General features: G+C 41.7%; 2 protein-coding genes across 2 annotated transcripts in view; one reads left to right on the forward strand and one right to left on the reverse strand.

Annotated features, from left to right (window-relative positions):
* The window catches only part of ARMH3 (armadillo like helical domain containing 3), a gene marked incomplete at its 3' end in the record, with an annotated part of 562,435 nt that overhangs the window by 292,960 nt on the left and 247,582 nt on the right, over positions 1-21,893 (reverse strand). The window lies entirely within an intron of this gene.
* The window catches only part of GBF1 (golgi brefeldin A resistant guanine nucleotide exchange factor 1), a 123,812-nt gene that overhangs the window by 1,902 nt on the left and 100,017 nt on the right, over positions 1-21,893 (forward strand). Inside the window, exons 2-3 of the mRNA XM_079728535.1 lie at positions 12,487-12,595; positions 14,319-14,385. Of these exons, the coding sequence (XP_079584661.1) occupies positions 12,500-12,595; positions 14,319-14,385 (163 nt within the window). The 5' untranslated portion in view covers positions 12,487-12,499. The remainder of the gene's footprint in view (positions 1-12,486; positions 12,596-14,318; positions 14,386-21,893) is intronic.

Genomic DNA, 21,893 nt, shown 5'->3' on the forward strand with positions numbered 1-21,893 from the left:
TTGTGTGTGTGTGTGTGTGTGTGTGTGCGCGCGCGCACACACGTTGGTAGGGGAGATAGCATTGTTTATATATATATATTTTTAAATTGGGGTATAGTTGCTCTACAGTGTTGTGTTAGTTTCTGCTGTACAAGGAAGTGAATCAGCTATATGTATACATATATCCCCTCCCTCTTGGGCCTCCCTCCCACCCCCCTATCCCACCCATCTAGGTCAAGACAGAGCACCCAGCTGAGCTCCCTGCGCTGTACAGCAGGTTCCCACTAGCTATCTCTTTTACACATGGTAGTGCATATATGTCAATCCCAATCTCCCAATTCATCCCACCCCCCTTCCCCCACCCCGTGTCCACACATTCGTTCTCTACATCTGTGTCTCTATTCCTGCCTTGCAAATAGGTTCATCTGTACCATTTTTCTAGATTCCACATATATGTGTTAATATACGATATTTGTTTTTCTCTTTCTGACTTACTTCACTCTGTACGATAGTCTCTAGGTCCATCCACGTCTCTGCAAATGACCCAATTTTGTTGCTTTTTATGGCTGAGTAATATTCCATTGTATATATGTACCACATCTTCTTTATCCATTCATCTGTTTATGGACATTTATGTTGCTGTATTGATACTTACTGATTTAAAATAAGTGGGGTGGGACTTCCCTGGTGGTGCAGTGGTTGAGAATCCGCCTGCCAGTGCAGGGGACACAGGTTTGATCCCTAGTCCAGGAAGATCCCACATGCTGTGGAGCGGCTAAGCCCATGGGCCACAACTGCTGAGCCTGCACTGTAGAGCACGCAAGCCACAGTTGCTGAGCCCACGCACCACAACTACTGAAGCCTGCACAGTCTAGGGCCTGCGTGCCGCAACTACTGAGCCTGAGTGCTGTAACTAATGAAACCCGCGTGCCTAGAGCCTGTGCTCTTTAACAAGAGAGGCCACACGACGAGAGGCCTGTGCACCGCAACGAAGAACAGCCTCTGCTCGCTGCAACTAGAGAGAGCCCGTGCGCAGCATCGAAGACCCAACACAACCATAAATAAATAAATAAATAAATAAATAAGAAAGTAAGTAAATAAATAAAATAAGTGAGGTGGAAATGGTATAGGAAACTGTTTGCATTTTAACCTGCTGATCTATATTGTAGAATTTCCAAAAAAGTAATTTAGAATGGCTAATGAAATGACATAGTCACCTCAGGAAGTATCCAGGTTTGATGGGTCTGCCTTTCTCATCTGGGTTGATATGCTCTGTTGAGCCCTGTTGAGTTGATAATGCTTTGCATAATAGGCAGTCTAGTCTTTGGGTAAATAGTGTGACCAGTTCAGCATCTTTTCAGTTGGGCCTGGAGGTTAAGTGAGGCAACAAGATTTTACCTTTTCTTACTTTAAAAAGTCATTTTCTGCATAGGAATAGTTCTTTACTCCCAGCCCCCATCCCAGATCAGAAAATTTGTTTTTCCTTCAAGACTTGTATTTGAGCTTCTTCTTTTTTTTTTTTTAGCTTCTTTTTAAAGGTGGCGGTAGACAGTATGTTCTAACCTTGACATTGATGCTCATTGGCACAGTCGGAACTCAGGTTGTAGGCACATCTCCTCATGGGTAGCTGGGCACCAATCCCAGTTGAACTCGAAGTTCTCAGAGTTACACTACTAGTTCACTTCCCCATGTTCCAGAAGGCAGAATGATTGCTACTTTTAGATAATAACTTCATTGATAGGGTACTTAGACTGGCTAGTGTGAGCAGCTGGAGAGGAAAAAGACGCAGCTCCTGCTTTTGAGGAGACCCATTGTATTTATACAGTACTCACTGGAAGGATCAGCCTAGTCTATTTACACCACTTCTGTTGATTGATCACAGTCTGTCCCTGTGGTTCAAGGTGACTAATTAGAGTGATTCTGCTGTTGGGGTAATTGTGGAGTTGAGTTGAAGGGAGAAAGGGAGGTTCATTTTATCTCTGGCTGCAAGAGCTTTGTAAATGTAATTGGCAGGTGTTTAGCTTTTATTGTTCCTCTTTTTCTGTATTTCAGTATGTTCCACAGCAGTTGTTTAATTAAATGAAAATGTAATAGGGCACTGTGGTGATTTGGAGCCCCAGTTGCAGTGGATGTGATCATGGAAGTAATGATTTGTTGCCATCATGTAAATAAAGCAGGGATTACAAGCTCAAATGCCTGAGTATCAGGCAGGTAATGTAAATGAGGGAAGTGAGCCAGGAGGGAATGTATTAGGATGTAGTAGTGACTGTAGTGTACTGGAATGTGGGCACAGTATGACCATTCTTCCTATTTTTCAAGAGAAACTGGGAATTCAGATCATTGTGTTTTAAACTGTTGGCAACTAGTTAAATTATTTAAAAACCTTTTACAGGAGGAAAAATGTATGTCTGTGGACTAGATTCTGCCTGATGACAGTGGAGGATGACCCCTGATATACAAAACGGGCAGGCCTTATGAGACGTAATCACTGCAATTCTCTACGTATAATCATACAGACTCACTTTTTTCCTTTTTATTTATTTATTTATTTATTTTTGGCTTTGTTGGGTCTTTGTTGCTGCATGCGGGCTTTCTCTAGCTGCGGCGAGTGGGGGGCTACTCTTTGTTGCAGTGTATAGGCTTCTCATTGCGGAGCATGGGCTCTAGGCGCACGGACTTCAGTAGTTGTGGCATGCGGGCCTAGTAGTTGTGGCTTGCGGACTCTAGAGCACAGGCTCAGTAGTTCTGGTGCATGGGCTTAGTTGCTCCGTGCCACGTGGGATCTTCCTGGACCAGGGCTCGAACTTGTGTCCCCTGCGTTGGCAGGCGGATTCTTAACCACTGCACCACCAGGGAAGCCCACAGGTGGATTCTTAACCACTGCGCCACCAGGGAAGTCCTCCAGACTCACTTTTTTTTTTTAGAGAGCGATATGGGGGCGTTCTTTTTATTTATTTATTTATTTATTTATTTATTTATTTAGCTGTGTTGGGTCTTAGTTGCAGCACGTAGGCTCTTTCGTTGTGGCGCGCGGGCTCTTCATTGTGTGCAGGCTTCTCTCTAATTTTGGCATGTAGGCTGCAGAGTGTGCAGGCTCAGTAGTTGCAGTGCACAGGCTCTCTCATTGTGGCGCACTGGCTCTCCAGTTGTGGCACGCAGGCTCTAGAGCACATGGGCTTAGTTGCCCTGCAGCATGTGGGATCTTAGTTTCCCGACCAGGAATCGAACCCATGTTCCCTGAATTGGAAGGCGGATTCTTAACTACTGGGCCATGAGGGAAGTCCCCAGGCTCACTTTTTAAAAAAAAATAGATTTATTTATTTATTTATTTATGGCTGCGTTGGGTCTTCGTTGCTGCCCCCAGGCTTTCTCTAGTTGCAGCGAACGGGGGCTGCTCTTCTTTGCAGTGCACGGGCTTCTCATTGCGGTGGCCTCTCTTGTTGCAGAGCACGGGCTCTAGGCATGCGGGCTTCAATAGTTGCGGTGTGTGGGCTCAGTAGTTGTAGCTCATGGGCTCTAGAGCATAGGCTAAGTAGTTGTGGCACACGGGCTTAGTTGCTCTGCGGCATGTGGAATCTTTCCGGACCAGGGCTTGAACCCGTGTCTCCTGCATTGGCAGGTGGATTCTTAACCACTGCGCCATCAGGGAAGCCCACCAGGCTCACTTTTTAATCTTTGTTCTACTCTGCCAACTTTCACCATTAGTTGTCATGTTGGGTGCCCTGAGTGGTTAAAAGATGAGTGGGGGAAAGATGTCTTGTTTCATTTTTCATCTCCAAGCTGGCAGAAACGGCATCTTTGGACAACTTTGAGCTTATCTCAGTAGCTCACCTTGCATATAATTCTTGGGATAACCTCAGAATCTCCATAGAGGGAGTAGGGAGAGTGGCAGAGCTGAGGTACCTGGTCACCTGATTATCAGGTTGGGAGAATTTTCCAGTTGTATCCTGTCAGGGCACCAGCTTTTTTCTTGGTTTGATTTTCTCTTACCTCCACCCTTTGAGTAAATTTCTTGAGTCCAGCAAGTTGTTTACTAGTTTAGTAATTTTGGGTCACTCTCAACAAAACACAGGAACTATGGCGCGTTCCTTGGCTAGCTCTGGAAACCTTAAAAACTCTGCGTCTTTGGTGCTTCTCTGGGATGTTTGAGAGATAGAGTGAAAATAAACCTCAGAAGGGCCAGCTGATGGTTGTTCAGCTCCCTGGTACCTTCTGCCTTCTCAGAAAGCCCATCAGGGTTTTCGTGGTTTACATAGCTCTGTATTAGACATCAAAGCACCATGAAAAAGAAAAAAACCCTGAGTCTTTGCCTTTGGAGAATCTAATTTCTAATTGAATAAGGACAACTTTTAAGCAATGAAGAAAAAAATAACTTAATGGTCTACTAATAATCTATTTAGAACCAAAGAAAATAAGACACATATATACATATGTGAAGAATGGACAATTACATAAAGAATTGTATATTTCACAGAAGAAATGTGAACATGCAAATAGCATATGAGGAGACTTCAGGAAGATACATGTGAAAACAGAAGCATTATGATTTGACTGGTGGATAAATAAATGTGGGTTCTTTTTGTCCATAGAGTGGCTAATATGGAAGATTTGTAACTTCTAGTACAGAAACAAACATGGGATACAGAAAGAAGGTTTGCCTGCCTGGCTTAGAGTCCTTGTCTTCTATGAAGTAATTGTTCTCACAAGAGGTGGATGTGAGCTGCACCAATACCGAAGAGTCAGTCTTGATATTCTTTAAGTTATTCATTTGTTCATTCAGTATTTATCATTTTTCTTACTATATGTTAGGCATTGGGGATAAAAAGGCGATAAATTATGGTCTCTTTCTGAGATGCTCATAGACTCATGGGAGAGACAGATTAAATAAATAATTATAAGTGAGTATAAGGTATGTTTAAATAAAGGTATGTACTGTGCCATGGGGTGACAAAAAAGGAGTACTAATACTCTCTGGGGGAGTGGGTTAGCCAGGGAAGACTTAACAGAGCAGGCATTATCATAATAACAGCCAACCTTTTTTTGGGTTTTAATATTCCTAATAGCATGCCAGGCCTTACAACAAATGGGTGAGGAGGTACTGTCTCCATTATGCAATGCAGAACTGTAAACTGGGAATCAGAGAGGCTAAGAAACTTGGCTAAGATCATATAGGTAATAACAGTCAGGAATACCACTGTGGTATTCTGATTCTCTCATTGACTTTTGGATGGAATGAGTAGGGGTTTGGGTTTATACAGCATATAAGGGACATCAGTGTCCCCAACCCAGCTTAAAAACAGAACATTACCGGGCTGCCCTGGTGGCGCAGTGGTTGGACCTGCCGATGCAGGGGACGCGGGTTCGTGTCCCGGTCTGGGAAGATCCCACATGCCGCAGAGCGGCTGGGCTCGTGAGCCATGGCTGCTGAGCCTGCTCCGCAACGGGAGAGGCCACGGCAGTGAGAGGCCCGCGTACCGAAAAAGAACCCCCCCAAAAACCCAGAACATTACCAAAACAGGGGCAGCGGTTATGCCCTTCCCTATTAGTCACATCTCCCCTCCCCTTAGCCAACTGTTGTAAATTTTTTGTGCATTTCCCTGGGGTATAGTCTTAGCAGTGGAATTGCTGAGGTATAGCATATGAAGTTCTTCAACTTTGCAAGATAATGCCAAATTGTTATCCAAATGAGTTGTATCAATTTACAGACTCAACAGCCACTTGGTCTGTATTTTTACCAACTTTTGGTATTGTCAAATTAAAATTTTGTGCTATTTTGGAGGTAAAATGGTTTCTCATTATAATCTTATTTTGTAATTTTATTGACTATTAATGAAGCTCATAATCTTTTCGTATATATATTTACTGTTTGTATTTTCCTTATTCTGTGAAATGCCTGTTGATGTCTGTTGCCAGTTTTGGGGAGGGTTTATATGTCTATCCTTATAGTTTTGTAGCAGTTATATTATGGAATCTGCTTCTTTTTAAAAAAATTTTTATTGGATTATAGTTGCTTTACAATATTGTGTTAGTTTCTACTGTACAGCAAAGTGAATTAGCTATACGTATACACATATCCCCTCTTTTTTTGGATTTCCTTCCCATTTAGGTCACCACAGAGCATTGATAGAGTTCTCTGTACTATACAGTAGGTTCTCAGAAGTTATCTATTTGATACATAGTATCAACAATGTATATATGGCAATCCCAATCTTCCAGCTCATCCCTGCCCCCCAACCCCCAGCCCCTTTCCCCCTTGGTATCCGTATGTTTTTTTCTCTATGTCTGTGTCTCTATTTCTGCTTTGTAAATAAGATCGTCTATACCATTTTTTTCAGATTCCACATATATGCGTTAATATATGATATTTGTTTTTCTCTTTCTGACTTACTTCACTCTGTATGACAGTCTCTAGGTCCATCCATGTCTCTACAAATGACCCAATTTCATTCCGTTTTATGGCTGAGTAATATTCCATTGTATATATGTACCACATCTTCTTTATCCATTCTTCTTTGCTTCTTTATTATATGTGTTACATATATTTTCTCCCAGTTTGTGATTTATCTTTTCCTCTTTTTTATGGTGTCTTTTGAATAAATGTCTTTAATTTTAACATGGTTTAATTTACCAGTTTTTTTTATGGGTTCTGCTCTTTGTTTCCTATTTAGGTACGTCTCCCCTATGCTGAGATTATAAAAATATTCTCATATTTTTTTTGGCCACGCCACGTGGCTTGTGGGATCTCAGTTCCCCAACCAGGGATTAAACCCGAACCACGGCAGTGAAAGCGTTAAATCCTAACCACTAGACCACCAGGGAACACCCTCTTATATTCTAAAAGTTTTTAGGTTTTGCTTTTTTACATTTAAGTCTTTAACTCATTCTAAAGAGAATTTTTGGTATTCTGTGAAGGATCCAATTTATTGTTTCTGTTTCTCCTGCTTTTGTTTAGATCTAGAGGGAGTTGCCAGTTGTGGGATGCCACAAAGCACCATTGTAATCCTATAGGCCCAGCTTTAAACAGATCGTGCTTTCAAAGAATATATGTTGCTCACAGTCTCTGAGCAGATAAGCCACTAGCTTATTTGGCTGGGAGATATTCATTGGTGTGTATTTGGTCGTTCCTTCTCATATTATTTCTGATAAAAGGTAAACTTTAAGTTCTTCTCTACTCTACTCATGAGGTCTCTGCTGGCCTTTGTGACCTTATGGCAAGGGGCTCTAGGCCATTGGCTACCAGACAGCAAGTGGTTCATCGGAGCTTCCCATTTGAGCATCAAGGGCAAATTCCCTTGGGAGATTCTTGGGTGAGGAGACATGCTCAGAGGCTTGGAGGGAGATTAGGCAACTCTGCATAGTCCTTGAAAATAATTCCTCTTTATTCCTGAGATGTTTCTTTTTTACTAAGAAACTTAAGACAATGATTTTTTTGCTTAGATCTTTGCTATCTTAGAAAATTGTTAGCTTTTGATGCCTAATGAATTTTGATTGAGTGTTAGGTTGATTATTTCAGTTGGTATCCCAGTTCAAAATTTATTTCCTCCAGAAAGCCTTCCAGATAGCATGTAGATCCTATTAGGTCTCAGTTAAGTCCTGTTGACACTTTTGTTTGCAATTTGTAGTGTAGTGTTGTTGTTATTCACTTGTTGCTGTGTTGTTCTCAGTATAGGTGTTTTCTCTCATTCTCGTAGGTTTTTTTTTTTTTTTTTTTTTTTTTTTTTTTTTTGCGGTATGCGGGCCTCTCACTGTTGTGGCCTCTCCCGCTGCAGAGCACAGGCTCTGGACGCGCAGGCTCAGCGGCCATGGCCCACGGGCCCAGCCGCTCCGCGGCACGTGGGATCCTCCCGGACCAGGGAACGAACCCGTGTCCCCTGCATCGGCAGGCGGACTCTCAACCACTGCGCCACCAGGGAAGCCCTCATTCTCTTAGTTCTTTAAAAGAGAAATTAAACGGACTTCCCCGGTGGTCCAGTGGTTAAGACTCTGCACTTCCACTGCAGGGGGCGTGGGTTCGATTCCTGGTTGGGAAACTAAGATCCCACATGCCACGCAGCGTGGCCAAAAAAAAAAAGAGAAATTAAATATTCTTATTTTATAATGGCCCCCTCCAGGCCCCCCAAAATATTTTTTACAATGATAGGTAGTCTGTATATGTACTATATATGTTGAAAGCCCTCCATGATATGCTCACCCTGCAAATTGCTTTTCTAGCTTTACATGCTATTATTCTCCTAGGAATAATGTTCCAACAAGTCTGGAATAATCATGACCCCCTAAATACATACTGCATTTTCCTACCAATAAGCCTTTACTCTTGCCATTCTCTCCTTGTGTTTTTGACTGTTTGAATCCTGTCTTTCATTTGCCTTTCCTGGGCCCTCTGCCAGAAATAATTTTCTTTGCTTCACTACTGTGACACTGTGTATCACTTATGTATTGGAGATATGTATGGGTTTGTGTGTAGATGTATGTGTTTAATCTACTAGATTATAAATTTCTTATGGGTGGGTAGGGACAATTCTGTATGACCCTGTCTAGCATTTTGCTTAGCATGTGCTAAGTAATATCTGGTTGACTGAAATAAATGTTTGTTAGTTAATTAACTTTGATTGCTGCTCTTAATCATTTATACATGGAATAATACAACTACTTTTCTGTAGCGCCTACTCATTAAAAAAAATCCGTTAATTAAAATTTAAAAGTAGGTAATATATGTACGTGACACAGAATTCAAAAAGTACAAAAGAATATGCAGAGAAAAATAAGTCTTCCTCTCACCACTGTTTCCCAGTTCCTTTCTCTGGAGGCAACCTCTCTTAGGAGTTTCTTTCTTTTTTAAAAAATAAATAAATAAATAAATAATTAATTAATTTTTGGCTGCGTTGGGTCTTCATTGCTGCACGGGCTTTCTCTAGTTGCAGCGAGCGGGGGCTACTCTTCCTTGCGGTACGCGGGCTTCTCATTGTGGTGGCTTCTCTTGCTGCGGAACACAGGCTCTAGGCGTGTGGGCTTCAGTAGTTGTGGCATGCAGCTCAGTAGTTGTGGCGCATGGGCTTAGTTGCTCTGTGGCATGTGGGACCTTCCCAGGCCAGGGCTCGAACACGCCCTGCAATGTGTCCCCTGCAATGGTAGGCGGACTCCCAACCTCTGTGCCACCAGGGAAGTCCCTTAACATCTTTATTGGAGTATAATTGCTTTACAATGGTGTGTTAGTTTCTGCTTTATAACAAAGTGAATCAGCTATACATATACATATATCCCATATCTCCTCCCTCTTGCGTCTCTCTCCCACTCTCCCTATCCCACCCCTCTAGGAGGTCACAAAGCACCGAACTGATCTCCTTGTGCTATGTGGCTGCTTCCCACTAGCTACCTATTTTACATTTGGTAGTATATATAAGTCCATGCCACTCTCTCACTTTGTCCCAGCTTACCCTTCCCCCTCCCCGTGTTGTTAGGAGTTTCTTAAAAAAACCTTCCAGGAACTTCCCTGGTGGTCCAGTGGTTAAGAATCTGCCTTCCAATGCAGGGGACCTGTGTTTGATCCCTGCCTGGTTGGGGAACTAGGATCCCACACGCCACAGGGCAGCTAAGTCTGCGTGCCTTAACTACTGAGCCTGCACGCCTCAACTAGGGAGCCTGTGTGCCGCAAACTACAGAGCCCACGTGCTCTAGAGCCTGCGTGTCACAACTAGAGCGAAGCCTGCACGCCACAACAAAAGATTATGCATGCTGCAACGAAGATCTCGTGTGCTGCAACTAAGACCCGACGCAGCCAAAATAAATATATAAAAATAAATAAATAAAATAAAATGTAACGTGTTAAAAAAAAATCCAGAGATCTAGAGCACATTCATCTTGCCTAAATAATTTAAGGAAGGAGAGATACTAGAGATTTTATCTTTTCTTTTCTGATACTTTTTTTTTTTTTCTCTTTTGCGGTACGCGGGCCTCTCACTGTTGTGGCCTCTCCCGTTGCGGAGCACAGGCTCCGGACGCGCAGGCTCAGCGGCCATGGCTCATGGGCCTAGCCACTCCGCGGCACGTGGGATCTTCCCGGACCGGGCCATGAACCCGTGTCCCCTGCATTGGCAGGCGGACTCTCAACCACTGCGCCACCAGGGAAGCCCCTGATACTTTATTTTCGAATTTGTTTATCTTTCTTCTACTTCTTGGTTCTCCTCCTCTTTGTGGTATGTTCTCATCATTGAATCTTATCTATTCATTGAAGAGAACATTGTTGTGTGTCTAGAGCATTTAGTCTTCTGAGAGTAACCTAGTTGTTTCTTTAAATTGTCTTTAAAATAAGTGTTGTCTTTTGTTGGGTTCCCTTGTGGATTGGGAGAGGTGTTATGGGCCTGGACAAAATTTGTACCAGTTCTTTTTTCCTTTATCATAGTGGTTTTCATTCTTCTCACTTTCTTGTGTAAAAAATATGCAAATAGAGCTACTTGCTTTTTTTCCCTCCATATCTCTGGCTCAGTTTTCTTTTAGATCCTGCTGAACTCTATAAATGCTTCAAGGGCAGAAATTGTATCTCATTTCTTTCATAATTATTAATTTTTAATAATATTGATGGTACAGTAATATGTTCTCCTTGTAAAAAATTAAAACATAGATAAGGCTAAGTACCTTCTGATTACATCCTGATTTCATAGTACCTTCTCTAGAGATAACTATGGTTGTTGAGTTTGGGGTACATCTGCCCAGACCTTTTATTCTGTGTTTTTGTATCGCTCTATATGCCTGTACAAAATACATTAAGTATACTTAACAACATAGATGACTCACAAACATAATGTTTCAAGGGAAAAGGGCAAATTGCAGAAGAATACATATAAAATGATATTAATTATACAAAATATAAAAATATGCAGAATGATACGTATTGTCTAGAGATACATATCGATGAAGTAAAAGTATAAAGCAACATAAAAGTTTAATAAACATCAGATTAAGAGTAGTGGGACCAGGGCTTCTCTGGTGGCGCAGTGGTTAAGAATCCGCCTGCCAATGCAGGGGACACAGGTTCAGGCCCTGGTCCGGGAAGATCCCACATGCTGCAGAGCAACTAAGCCTGTGTGCCACAACTATTGAGCCTGCGCTCTAGAGCCCGCGAGCCACAACTGCTGAGCCCGACTGCCACAACTACTGAAGCTTGCGTGTCTAGAGCCTGTGCACTGCAACAAGAGAAGCCACCCAGTGAGAAGCCCGCACACCACAACGAAGAGTAGGCCCCACTCGCCGCAACTAGAGAAAAGCCCGTGTGCAGTGACAAAGACCCAACGCAGCCAAAAAAAATAATAAATAAGTAAACAAATTTATTAAAAAAAAGAATAGTGGGACCTATAGATGAAAGAGGGATGTAAGTAGGGAGGACACACAGAGACTTCAGTTGTACTGTTCTTAATCTGGATACTGGTTGTTATAGTCTCTTTATATCTTACTGTATGTTAAATACTGTATATTTTTGAAAACAAAAATCTAGTATTTTATGTAAGGTGGGTTGGTTGGTTTGTTTTTACTAGTTGGCAACATACAGTCATGCATTACAATTTTTTTTTTCATTCCACAGTATGCCTGAAGCTCTTTCCATGTTTTATTTGCTTTGTATCCTTAGCACTCTGAAAGATGCCTTATGCATAGTAGGTGCTTATTAAGTAAATATTTTTGGAATTCCTTTCCTTACTCTGTTAGCCTTACTGTTTTAATTTTCCTTGAGCCTGATATAAATGTTTGTCTAACTGTATGTCTCCCCTACCCTGCTTTCTATCCCTTTCATTTTTTAAAATTTTGTCTTTTCTCAGGAGGATTTCTAAACAATGGGAAGTGATTAGGTTGATTTTACATGCTCCTAGGGTTTTCTCTATGCCAAGAAGAGTCTACTTTTCAGTCTGCTTATTAGCGATTTCCTGCTATAAGCAAGTGAACTTGACTTTTCAGAACTTTTCAAAGGTTGCATCACTGCCACTGTCCAATTTTCTGGAGCTGACTTGGCAGAATGGATGCAGTCTATAAATTGACATTGTAACTGTGGTTCCAAACCAGGGCTATTTTTCTAATAGCCTTCATTCTTTTCTTTTAACTTAAACCTTCATTATTTATTGAGTTGATAAAAAAGGAAGAACAAAAGGAAGATCTGAAATATTTCTTTAACAAACTAGCAACATGGATGTATCTGCATATCTATATGATTCGTAGGAGAGATTTGGGGGACAATTGACTTTGAAGAATTTAACATGCTTGTTAGAGATTGTTGAGGTGCCTTTGAAAAGTTTCTGGTGTGATGCTTTTTGAGTTGTATATTGAACTTGCAGAGACCTCTAGAAGAGCCAGGTAGTTGGATTCATCACATAAGAAGGGCTTCATCCCATCTTAGTATTACAGGTGGGAAATCTTGGTACTGAAAAGTTAAATCGTAGTTCTGACCTTATCAGGTACTGATTTAAGCATGGGTATGCTCTTGGGTAACCAAATATTAACTGACTTTTCTCTTCACTGTTTCAGTAGGTTTGCCAGGATGGTGGATAAAAATATTTACATCATTCAAGGGGAAATTAGCATTGTGGTTGGGGCCATCAAACGAAATGCGCGATGGAGCACCCATACTCCACTGGTAAGTGGGCAGTGGGTAGAGAACCTGGTCACTGAGTTGCTGTAGGGGATCTGGTGCGTGGTTAAAACAGTAATCAACTTCCTGGTAATAATGATAATAGTAGGAATTCAGCGTTTTTCAGAAGGGTTTTGAGGACCCTTTTGTTTTATTTCAACTAGAGTCAAATTTATAAGCTGCGTTTTTTTCTCTGGAAGCCAAAAGATGATACCATTTTTCTTCTAGCTATTTTCATAAACAACTTAAGCTAACACTTGAGATCTCTTTAATATGCCTAAAAATGTCAGAAAGATTCCTTATCTTCTAATTCCCAAGAACTATAATTAGCTATCAAATTCATTTCAGTTAGTTTAGTTATTGATACATGGAGTATGGCTTGGTAATGGTACTCCTTGGGAATTCAGCAACTTTTCTTATATAGAGCAGACCAATATCTTGCCAATCAGATGAGTAAGGTTACCTGTTGTAAAGCTGACTCTTTATTGCATTTGTATGTTCAAGGATATTTTTTGTACAGTCGTGTAAGACAGTTTTTGGTACAATTGTAAAATCAAGTTTAGACATTTCCAACTTGGTGAATATGTATATGTGTGTTTAGAAATTTCTTATGTTCATTTATAAAAGTGGATTGTAGGGCTTCCCTGGTGGCGCAGTGGTTGAGAGTCCACCTGCCGATGCAGGGGACACGGGTTCGTGCCCCGGTCTGGGAAGATCCCACATGCCGCGGAGCGGCTGGGCCCGTGAGCCATGGCCGCTGAGCCTGCGCGTCCGGAGCCTGTGCTCCGCAACGGGAGAGGCCACAACAGTGAGAGGCCTGCGTACAGCACAAAAAAAAAAAAAAAAAAAAGTGGATTGTATTAGAAGTACGAGTGGAGTCAGGAACGTCTTAGAAATGAATATGTGTGATTATAATGACTATGAAGAAAGAGAAAAGATAGAATAATACATACATCTTAGTCTGTATGTCTCAGTCTGTTTGGGATGCTCCAACCAAAACCAAATACCAAAGACTGGGTAGCTTATAAACAACAGATTTTTTTTTTTTCTTTAAACAACAGATATTTATTTCTGGGGGCTGGAAGTTCAAGATCAGGATGTCAGCATGCTCGGGTGGGGGACTTCTTCTAGGTCTCAGACTTCTCGTCGTATCCTCACATGGTAGAAGGGCAAGGGAGCACTCTTGGGCCTCTTGTATAAAGGGCATTAATTCCATTCATGAGGAATCTGCCCTCATGACCTAATCAACCACCTTAGGATTTCAACATAGAAGTTCTTTATGTGTGTGTGTGGCTGCGCCATGTGGCATGTGGGATCTTAGTTCCCCAACCAGGGATCAAACCTGCACCCCCTGAAGTGGAAGCACAGAGTCTTAACCACTGGGAAGTCACCAGGGAGTTCCCAATGTAGCAGTTTTGAGGGGACACAAACATTCAGACCATAGCACATATAAAGGACCTAGCAATCTATGGTAGCTTGAGTGCTATGGTCACGGTGTAGATTAAGTTTAGTATTTCAGGATGTACTGTTTTAGGTAAGCCCAGAGTACTTCTATGAGATAAGAGATTAGGGAACTGGAAAAATGAACTGTAGCTAACTTTCTTTTCTTCAGAAGGAAAACTGAATTTTCTGGTTGGCTTCAGAGAAAGAGCTCTTGATCTGTCCTTTATTTCCTCTTTCCTCTTAGCCTGATAATGAATTTTTTTTTTTTTTAATTTATGTGTTACAGGATGAAGAACGGGATCCTCTGCTGCATAGTTTCAGTCATCTAAAGGAGGTTTTAAACAATGTAACAGGTAAGTGTGTTTGATTTATTGCAGGGGTGGACAGACTTTTTGCGTAAAAGACTATATAATAAATATTTTAGGCTTTGCAGGCTGTAGCAACTGTGCAGCTACTCAACTCTGCCATTGTAGCTCAAATGCAGACTCAGATAATACTTAAATGAATGAGTGATAAATAAAATTTTCTTTTAAAAAACAGGCTGCAGGCCAGGTTTGGCCCATGGGTGTAGTTTGCTCTGGTTTACTTTATTGCTGATCCTTCCTAGAGTTCCTAGTAGAGTGTCCCATTTTAGTGGGGAATCAGCATTCATACAATTATAAACTTCCTTCGTTGCTTGAGTTATAAATAAGTTATTTTTGGCTATTTTGGGGGTTTGTTTTGTTTTGCTTTAACTACTTTCTTTCTCTAACTTATGTATTCCATAAGATAGGAAGTTGGTGGCACAAGTGAAGTTTTTAATACTTGCAGCAAAACCCTTTTATTACAGAAAATCATTGTTGGTTTTAGGGCCTTAGCTCTCTGTCATGCAGATCTTTTAGTCTTCTCTTGTTCCCAGAATCTTTTGTGTCACACACTCTGCCCCTGTTTTCCTAATCATAATTATGTTACATAATATTCATGTGTTTAGAATTTTCAAAGCCACTTTCACATTTATTACTGTATTGAACTTTTTTTCACTTATTTATTCATTTATTTTTTGTATGGGGAACTTCATTTTTTCTTCTAGTTTCATTGAGATGTAATTGACATACAGCACTCTGTAAGTTTAAGGTGTACATATGCTTTGACTTACATACATTATGAAATGATTACCACAGTAAGTTTAGTAAACATCTATCATCTCATATAGATTCAAAATTAAAGAAATAGAAAAAAAAATTTTTTTTCCTTGTGATGTAAAACTCTTAGGATTTACTCTCTTAACAACTTTCGTATATAACATACAGCTGTGTTAATTATATTTATAATGTTGTACATTACATTCCTAGTACTTAGTTATCTTATAACTGGAAGTTTGTACTTTTTGGCTGCTTTCATCCAGTTCTTCCTTCCCCCACCCCCTGCCTCTGGTAATCACAAACCTGATCTCTTTTTCTGTGAGTTGTTTGTTTTTGAAATAGAATTGACCTATAATACTATATTAGTTCCTGTTATACAACATTGTGATTTGATATTTCTGTACATTTCAAAATGATCACCATGGTAAGTCTAGTTACCATACCTTATTGAACTTTTACACAACCCTGTTGGGGAGGCATGTTAGATATTGTCTCCTTTTTATGAATGAAGTTGAAGCCCAGAGATATTTTAAGTGATTTAGCTGAGGTCACACTGATCCTAAGAAGCAGAGTCAAAACTCCATCAGAGTTTCCATCAGAATTCAGGCCCTTGATGCCTGGTTTAGTGCCCTGTTCTGCATTGCTTCTGTTCTTACAGTTAGAGGAGAAAGGTACACAGGAAGTGCCTTATATTATGTATAAAAACATGTCAAGGGAGGAGGCAAGTCTCAACACTTCAGGTTTTTCAAGGGGGTATACGTAGACCTAAAGGGAAAGCCTCCGAGCCGTGTTCCTCTGTTGACTATAAAGGGCTTTTGCAGTGTATAACCCTGGAATGGTTTTAGCTAGTAACATATCTAAGACCACAAATGAAATAGTTTTTAAAGCTTTTGAAAATTAAATAAATAATAGATGAACAAATAAATTTTTCCTTTCATGAGAAATGTATCAATAGGAGAATATCTGGAGAAAAATTCCTTTTTACTTGCCTAAACATGGGCAGAAGTTATCTAAGGATTCCCTACATGTTTCTTTAAAGGAGCAAATTCTACTCAGTTAAAAAGTGTTGGCGGGCTTTCCTGGTGGCGCAGTGGTTGAGAGTCCGCCTGCTGATGCAGGGGACACAGGTTCGTGGCCTGGTCCGGGAGGATCCCACATGCCACGGAGCGGCTGGGCCCGTGAGCCATGGCAGCTGAGCCTGCGCGTCCAGAGCCTGTGCTCCGCAACGGGAGAGGCCACAACAGTGAGAGGCCCGCGTACCGCAAAAAAAAAAAAAAGTGTTGGCAGTATTAGCCAAGAACGATCAAGTAGTATAGAGGTGGTTGTTGTTAGCTGGTTAGCAGGGCTAATGCAACTAGGTGGCATGTTCCCATTTTATGGCCTGTACTGTAAGTGATTTGGCTGCTTTAGAAAGTTGGTGGCTTGCACAGAATTTTTTTTTTAATTGAAGTATGGTTGATTTACAATGTTGTGTTAATTTCTGCTGTACAGCAAAGTGACTCGGTTATACATGTATACATTCTTTTTTATATTCTTTTCCATTATGGTTTATCCCAGGATACTGAATATAGTTCTCTGTGCTATACTATACAGTAAGACCTTGTTGTTCATCCATTCTATATGTAATAGTTTGCATCTACTAACTCCCAACTCCCACTCCATCTCTCCCCTCCCCCCACACCCTGAAACCACAGGTCTGTTCTGTGAGTCTGTTTCTGCTTCTTAGGTAGGTTAATTTGTGTCATATTTTTTTTTTTTTTTTTTTTTTTTTTTTGCGTTATGTGGGCCTCTCACTGTTGTGGCCTCTCCCGTTGCGGAGCACAGGCTCCGGACGCACAGGCCCAGCGGCCATGGCTCACGGGCCCAGCCGCTCCGCGGCATGTGGGATTTTCCCAGACCGGGGCACGAACCCGTGTCCCCTGCATCGGCAGGCGGACTCTCAACCACTGCGCCACCAGGGAAGCCCTGTGTCATATTTTAGACTCCACATACAAGTGATACCATATGGTATTTGTCTTTCTCTTTCTGACTTACTTCACTTAGTATGATAATCTCTAGTTGCATCCATGCTGCTGCCAGATCTTTGCAACTTTTCAGATAAAGCGTACACATCCCAATTAAAAAGAAAACGTAGTGAGTAGATATTTACAACTCTTTTTGGTGGGTCAGAGTTCAGAGTATTGTCTTTCTAAGAGAGTTAGGGGATTAAACAAGTTAATACATTTGGAAACTTTTGGCAAGCATTTTATAGACAGCTAGGAATTGTTGCTATAAGTGGCTGGGGACACCTTAAAATGGCTGAGGTCAGACTGGAGTAGTCTTGTAGGCTTTTTGGGCAAGCTGCAGACCTTGAGGAGCTGAGGTGGTGCTGCTATCCTGACAGAGCCACATTTCCTACTTGCCATCCAATCCACATCCCACACTTGTTTTCTCCATTCTGACACATCCCAGGACTTCAGTTCAGAGACTGTATCTGTGGTGAATAGTGCAGTCCAGGATTTGAAGTCTAGACCATCTAAGAGCTACCAAAGTTGAGTCTGCTGCCTAATTTTCTTACATCTTTGGGTTAAGAATCCAGATTATCTTCTGCTTGAAACTATTAAAACCAGAATGCGCTGAGGAGCCAGTTCTATCAGTGGTACTAGGAACATAGCTGGGTGTTGCCAGGCTTTCCCTCAGAGCAAGGAAGAAGGTTGTAGTATTTTCCAGGGGCCAACAGCTGTGGCAGGTGTTGAAATGGTGCCTGCCAAGGTTGCCCCATTGTTCTTGGGTTTTAGCATATTACCTGCCTGAGAAAATAACGGAGTGGACCCCAAATAGAGCATTTCATGGTCTTCTGATTGGTTCTGACCCCCCACATAGTGCTGGCTTCCAGGAACAGGTTTATGGGTCAACTGCCCCTGTGGTCCTGGACTCTGCAATCCATGACCAATTTCTTGTTTCTTTTACCAAAACAAACAGATTTTTCTGATTGGCAGTGTCAGGAGGACCACTTTCTTGGAAGCCTGTTAACGGTTGGAGGCTGGGAAAGGGTTTTGAACTTGGAGAGAGAGACTGAAGGGACTGCCTGTGCTTTGTGACTGGGAATGTACCACTTAGTTTGGAGGAAGTATGGCAGGAATTCTAAGACTCTATTCAGTTTAACTCATGAAAATGACTTGGGCTTGGTCTCTTTTTACAGAGGCTTTCTATTTGCACTTTTCTAGGTTATTTGCTGGCTGGGTTGGTTAAGAATATTACTAATGGAGATAGGTGGTTCATTGGACATTGTCAGTCAACCTAAATGATTTTGTCTCTTTTCTTGTAAGCAGTCCGAGAATCTTTTACGGACATAAGCGCTACCTACTCCTCCAGGAACATTATCTGAGCATTGTGAAGGAAATAAGTCCACTGTCTCTAGTAAGTTTAGCAAGTCCCTATCAGTTATTCTCACAGATATGTCTCTGGACTACATTTGCAGTCAGTATTTGCCTAAAATGCATGACAACTGGATGCTCTGTAACATCTAGAGTAATAGAATATTCTAATACCAAATCTAAAGAGAGGGTTGCACTTGGAAGGTATGGAGTGCCTAAGAGCAAAGTTTGCTTATTGGTACTTTGGATAAAGCCATAGCTCACCACCAGTGAGACTTGACTGCTGCCCCTCATTTGGTCTTTCAATTCTCTTAGGAATCCTTTAGGAGGTTATTCTGAAGGAGTTAAAGCAGATGTGTGGTTGCCAGGAGCTGGGAGTGGGCATGGGGAGTAACTGCTAATGGTTATAGGGTTTCCTTTTGGGGTGATGAAAATGTTCTGGAATTAGATAATAATGACGGTTGTACAGCTTTGTGAATATACTAAAAACCATTGAAGTGTATACTTTAGAAGGGTGAATTTTATGGCATATGAATTATATCTTAATTTTTAAAAATAGCAAACGTACACTGGAAAAGTAATGGGATTTGCCAGTTCTTTTTTTTTTTTTTTTTTTTTTTGCGGTAGGCGGGCCTCTCACTGTTGTGGCCTCTCCCCTTGCGGAGCACAGGCTCCGGAGCACAGGCTCAGTGGCCATGGCTCACGGGCCCAGCCGCTCCGCGGCATGTGGGATCCTCCCAGACCGGGGCACGAACCCGTGTCCCCTGCATCGGCAGGCGGACTCTCAACCACTGCGCCACCAGGGAAGCCCCTGCCAGTTCTTTCTCAAGGCTCAGAGCCATGAAGGGAAGCCTCTGACTATAGTTGCTGCTGTGCTTTGAACCCATTGCCCAGCAAAGGCAGCATAAGGCTCTGTTCAGCCTCCTAGCCCAGTTTGTCCTTTTATGTCTCTCTCATTAACTCAAGAAGCACATGGCTTTTATATTTAAATTTATTCAAGCTGTAATCTTTGACATTTGAGTTAGCTTTTAGTACAGTTTTGCATTTATAGTAATATATATTATGTATTTTCTCTATCCCCAAAGAATCCATTTTAATCTTTTCCGGATGCAAATTTCAGGCTCTCTTGTCCCATCTCCCCTCTCTTGCTCTCTTTCCCCTCCCCCAACGGAGTGTGTTTGATCAGGTGTGGCAGGAATATCCACTGTCAAGCTGCGCCCTTTATATTAGTCAATATTATCCTTCTCCCCCCTTCCCTGTCTGTCTGCCCCTTTGGGCTTTCCCAGTTGATTTATAATTTTGGAATTCTCATCGGAGTCTGTAATACAGTTTGTTCATTATTTAACCAAAACCTGTTTAATGAGCAGAGAGAAGCAATGTAAATGTTAGGCATGTTGCAGTGATGTACCTTTGTGCTTCTCAAAGCGGGTGGGTAGTTAACTCTGTGCTGCCTGCAGGGCTGGGTTGTCCTGGCCTTAGGGGCAGAAGGACAAATGCCTCTCCCTTGCATCTGCCCAAGCCCTACCATGGGCTTAGATTCCAAAGACACATTTCCTTTTATCCTTTTAGAGATCTTGTTGGGGCTCTTGCTTATTGGAGTTATCTCCAATCTCACAGTTAGACTGGGTGGTAAGGTCTGTGGCATGGGATAGGGGGATGAAAGGGCAAGTGAAATATTAGGATACTTGATACTGCTCTTGGTTTTAGGTCTGTGGAGAGTAGACAGTTCATTTTTATTTTTTTAGCCACGCAGCACGGGATGTGAGATCTTAGTTCCCCAACCAGGCATCACACCCGTGCCCCCTGCCATGGAAGCACGGAGTCTTAAACATTGGACCGCCAGGGAAGTCCCCCCAGAGTAGACAGTTTAGAAGAATACTTCTAGCCAGCATTGTCTCTGGTCTTTGATCTCTTTGTTCCCAGATTAGGCAAGTCCTTGCAAGCCTTAGTACCCTTCATTCAGTATAACTTCATGGACAGGGCTCTAGTCAGTTGTGATTTGTGGTGTTTGGCTGTGGTCATTTGCGTCAGGATTGAAGCTGCCTTTGTCCTTGGTCTTCAAACTTAGATCATTACAAGGAGATTCTTTTCCAGAAAATTTTTGATTTAAAGCACAGAGAGAAGAACAGTCTAAAAGTATCACAAACAGAATCTTCTCTTAAGGAATCACCTGTTAATGACTTTAAAGCCTTCAAGGCCAGAGCTTGAGGAAGACCTCTTAGTGTTGTGTGTCAGGGGTGGTGGTGCTGGGGAGGGTAGTGAGTTTGCCTTTGGAGATATAACCCCTGGCTGGCCTTTTTACTTCTGAGGACCTATGGGGTTTGGGGGTATTTAGCATAAGACTAATATGGTCTTGAGGCTCAGTATAAGCACCTGTATTAACTATGGAACTGTTGTAGCTGCTTGGACCTTTTCTTTCTGACATTCACCAAGTTTTGGATTTCTTCTGGGTCTAGCTTGTTGAATTGCTTCTGACCAATATTTATTGAGTATCTGCTATGTGCTAGACATTTTGCTTAGGCACTTAGGCACTGGATCTATAATGGTAAACAAACTTCCTGCCCTCGTAACCACTGGTTTTTAAGACTAGTGGCTCTAGCTGACCATTCCAAGGCTAACCTTTGTAGCCTCTACTCTGTGCCATATGGTTCCCTATCAGGTATGGAATAGGTGAGAGTGAATGAGAAAAATCTATTGCCATCTTTTCTTACTCCCACTCTTTCCCTTGCTAACACATAAGCCAAAGAAATGAACAAAAATTTAGCTCATATATTTGCTTATTTGGCTTTCTCATGTAAAGCTGTTCTGGCCAGAGTTTAGGTATTCCCAAAGACATTGGTGGGTTTGCATATTGTAACTCTGAGGGATAAGATATTTGAGGGATAGGATATTTCTTTACTGTACTTACCTGGACAGCAAGGCATGGTGTGCTTGAGTTTAAGAGGGAGAAGCAGGTGCCTGGAGAGAGTGGATGTGTCAGGAGTTTATTTAAATATAGTTTATCCTGGACAAACACACCTGTAGGGCACTGTCTGTCTCAAGCTTTGTGAATTCAGAATCTGAGCTAGGAGGTTTGAATCCGTGTAACCTCCAGAGGTTTACAGAGAACATTTAAACAGAGTCTGAAAACCAACCTGGGAGGAACTATGACTTAACACCTGTTTGGCTTAGGCCTCATAGAAATAGCCTTCTAAGTTGAAGCAAAACTATTCCAGTGCCTCATACCTCAAGTTAATCTGTTTCAGTTGGAACATGGGAAAGTGTAGTGAAGAGATTTTAGTAGTCACTGTCAGGAAAAAGATTGAGTAAGGGTAATATTTGAAAAAAAAAATTGCTGTTAGAGCTACCATCTCCCTAGAGTAAGCAATATATCATCATTAATTA

This window comes from Hyperoodon ampullatus (genome assembly GCF_949752795.1).
Source record: "Hyperoodon ampullatus genome assembly, chromosome: 1".
Lineage (NCBI taxonomy): Eukaryota > Metazoa > Chordata > Mammalia > Artiodactyla > Ziphiidae > Hyperoodon > Hyperoodon ampullatus.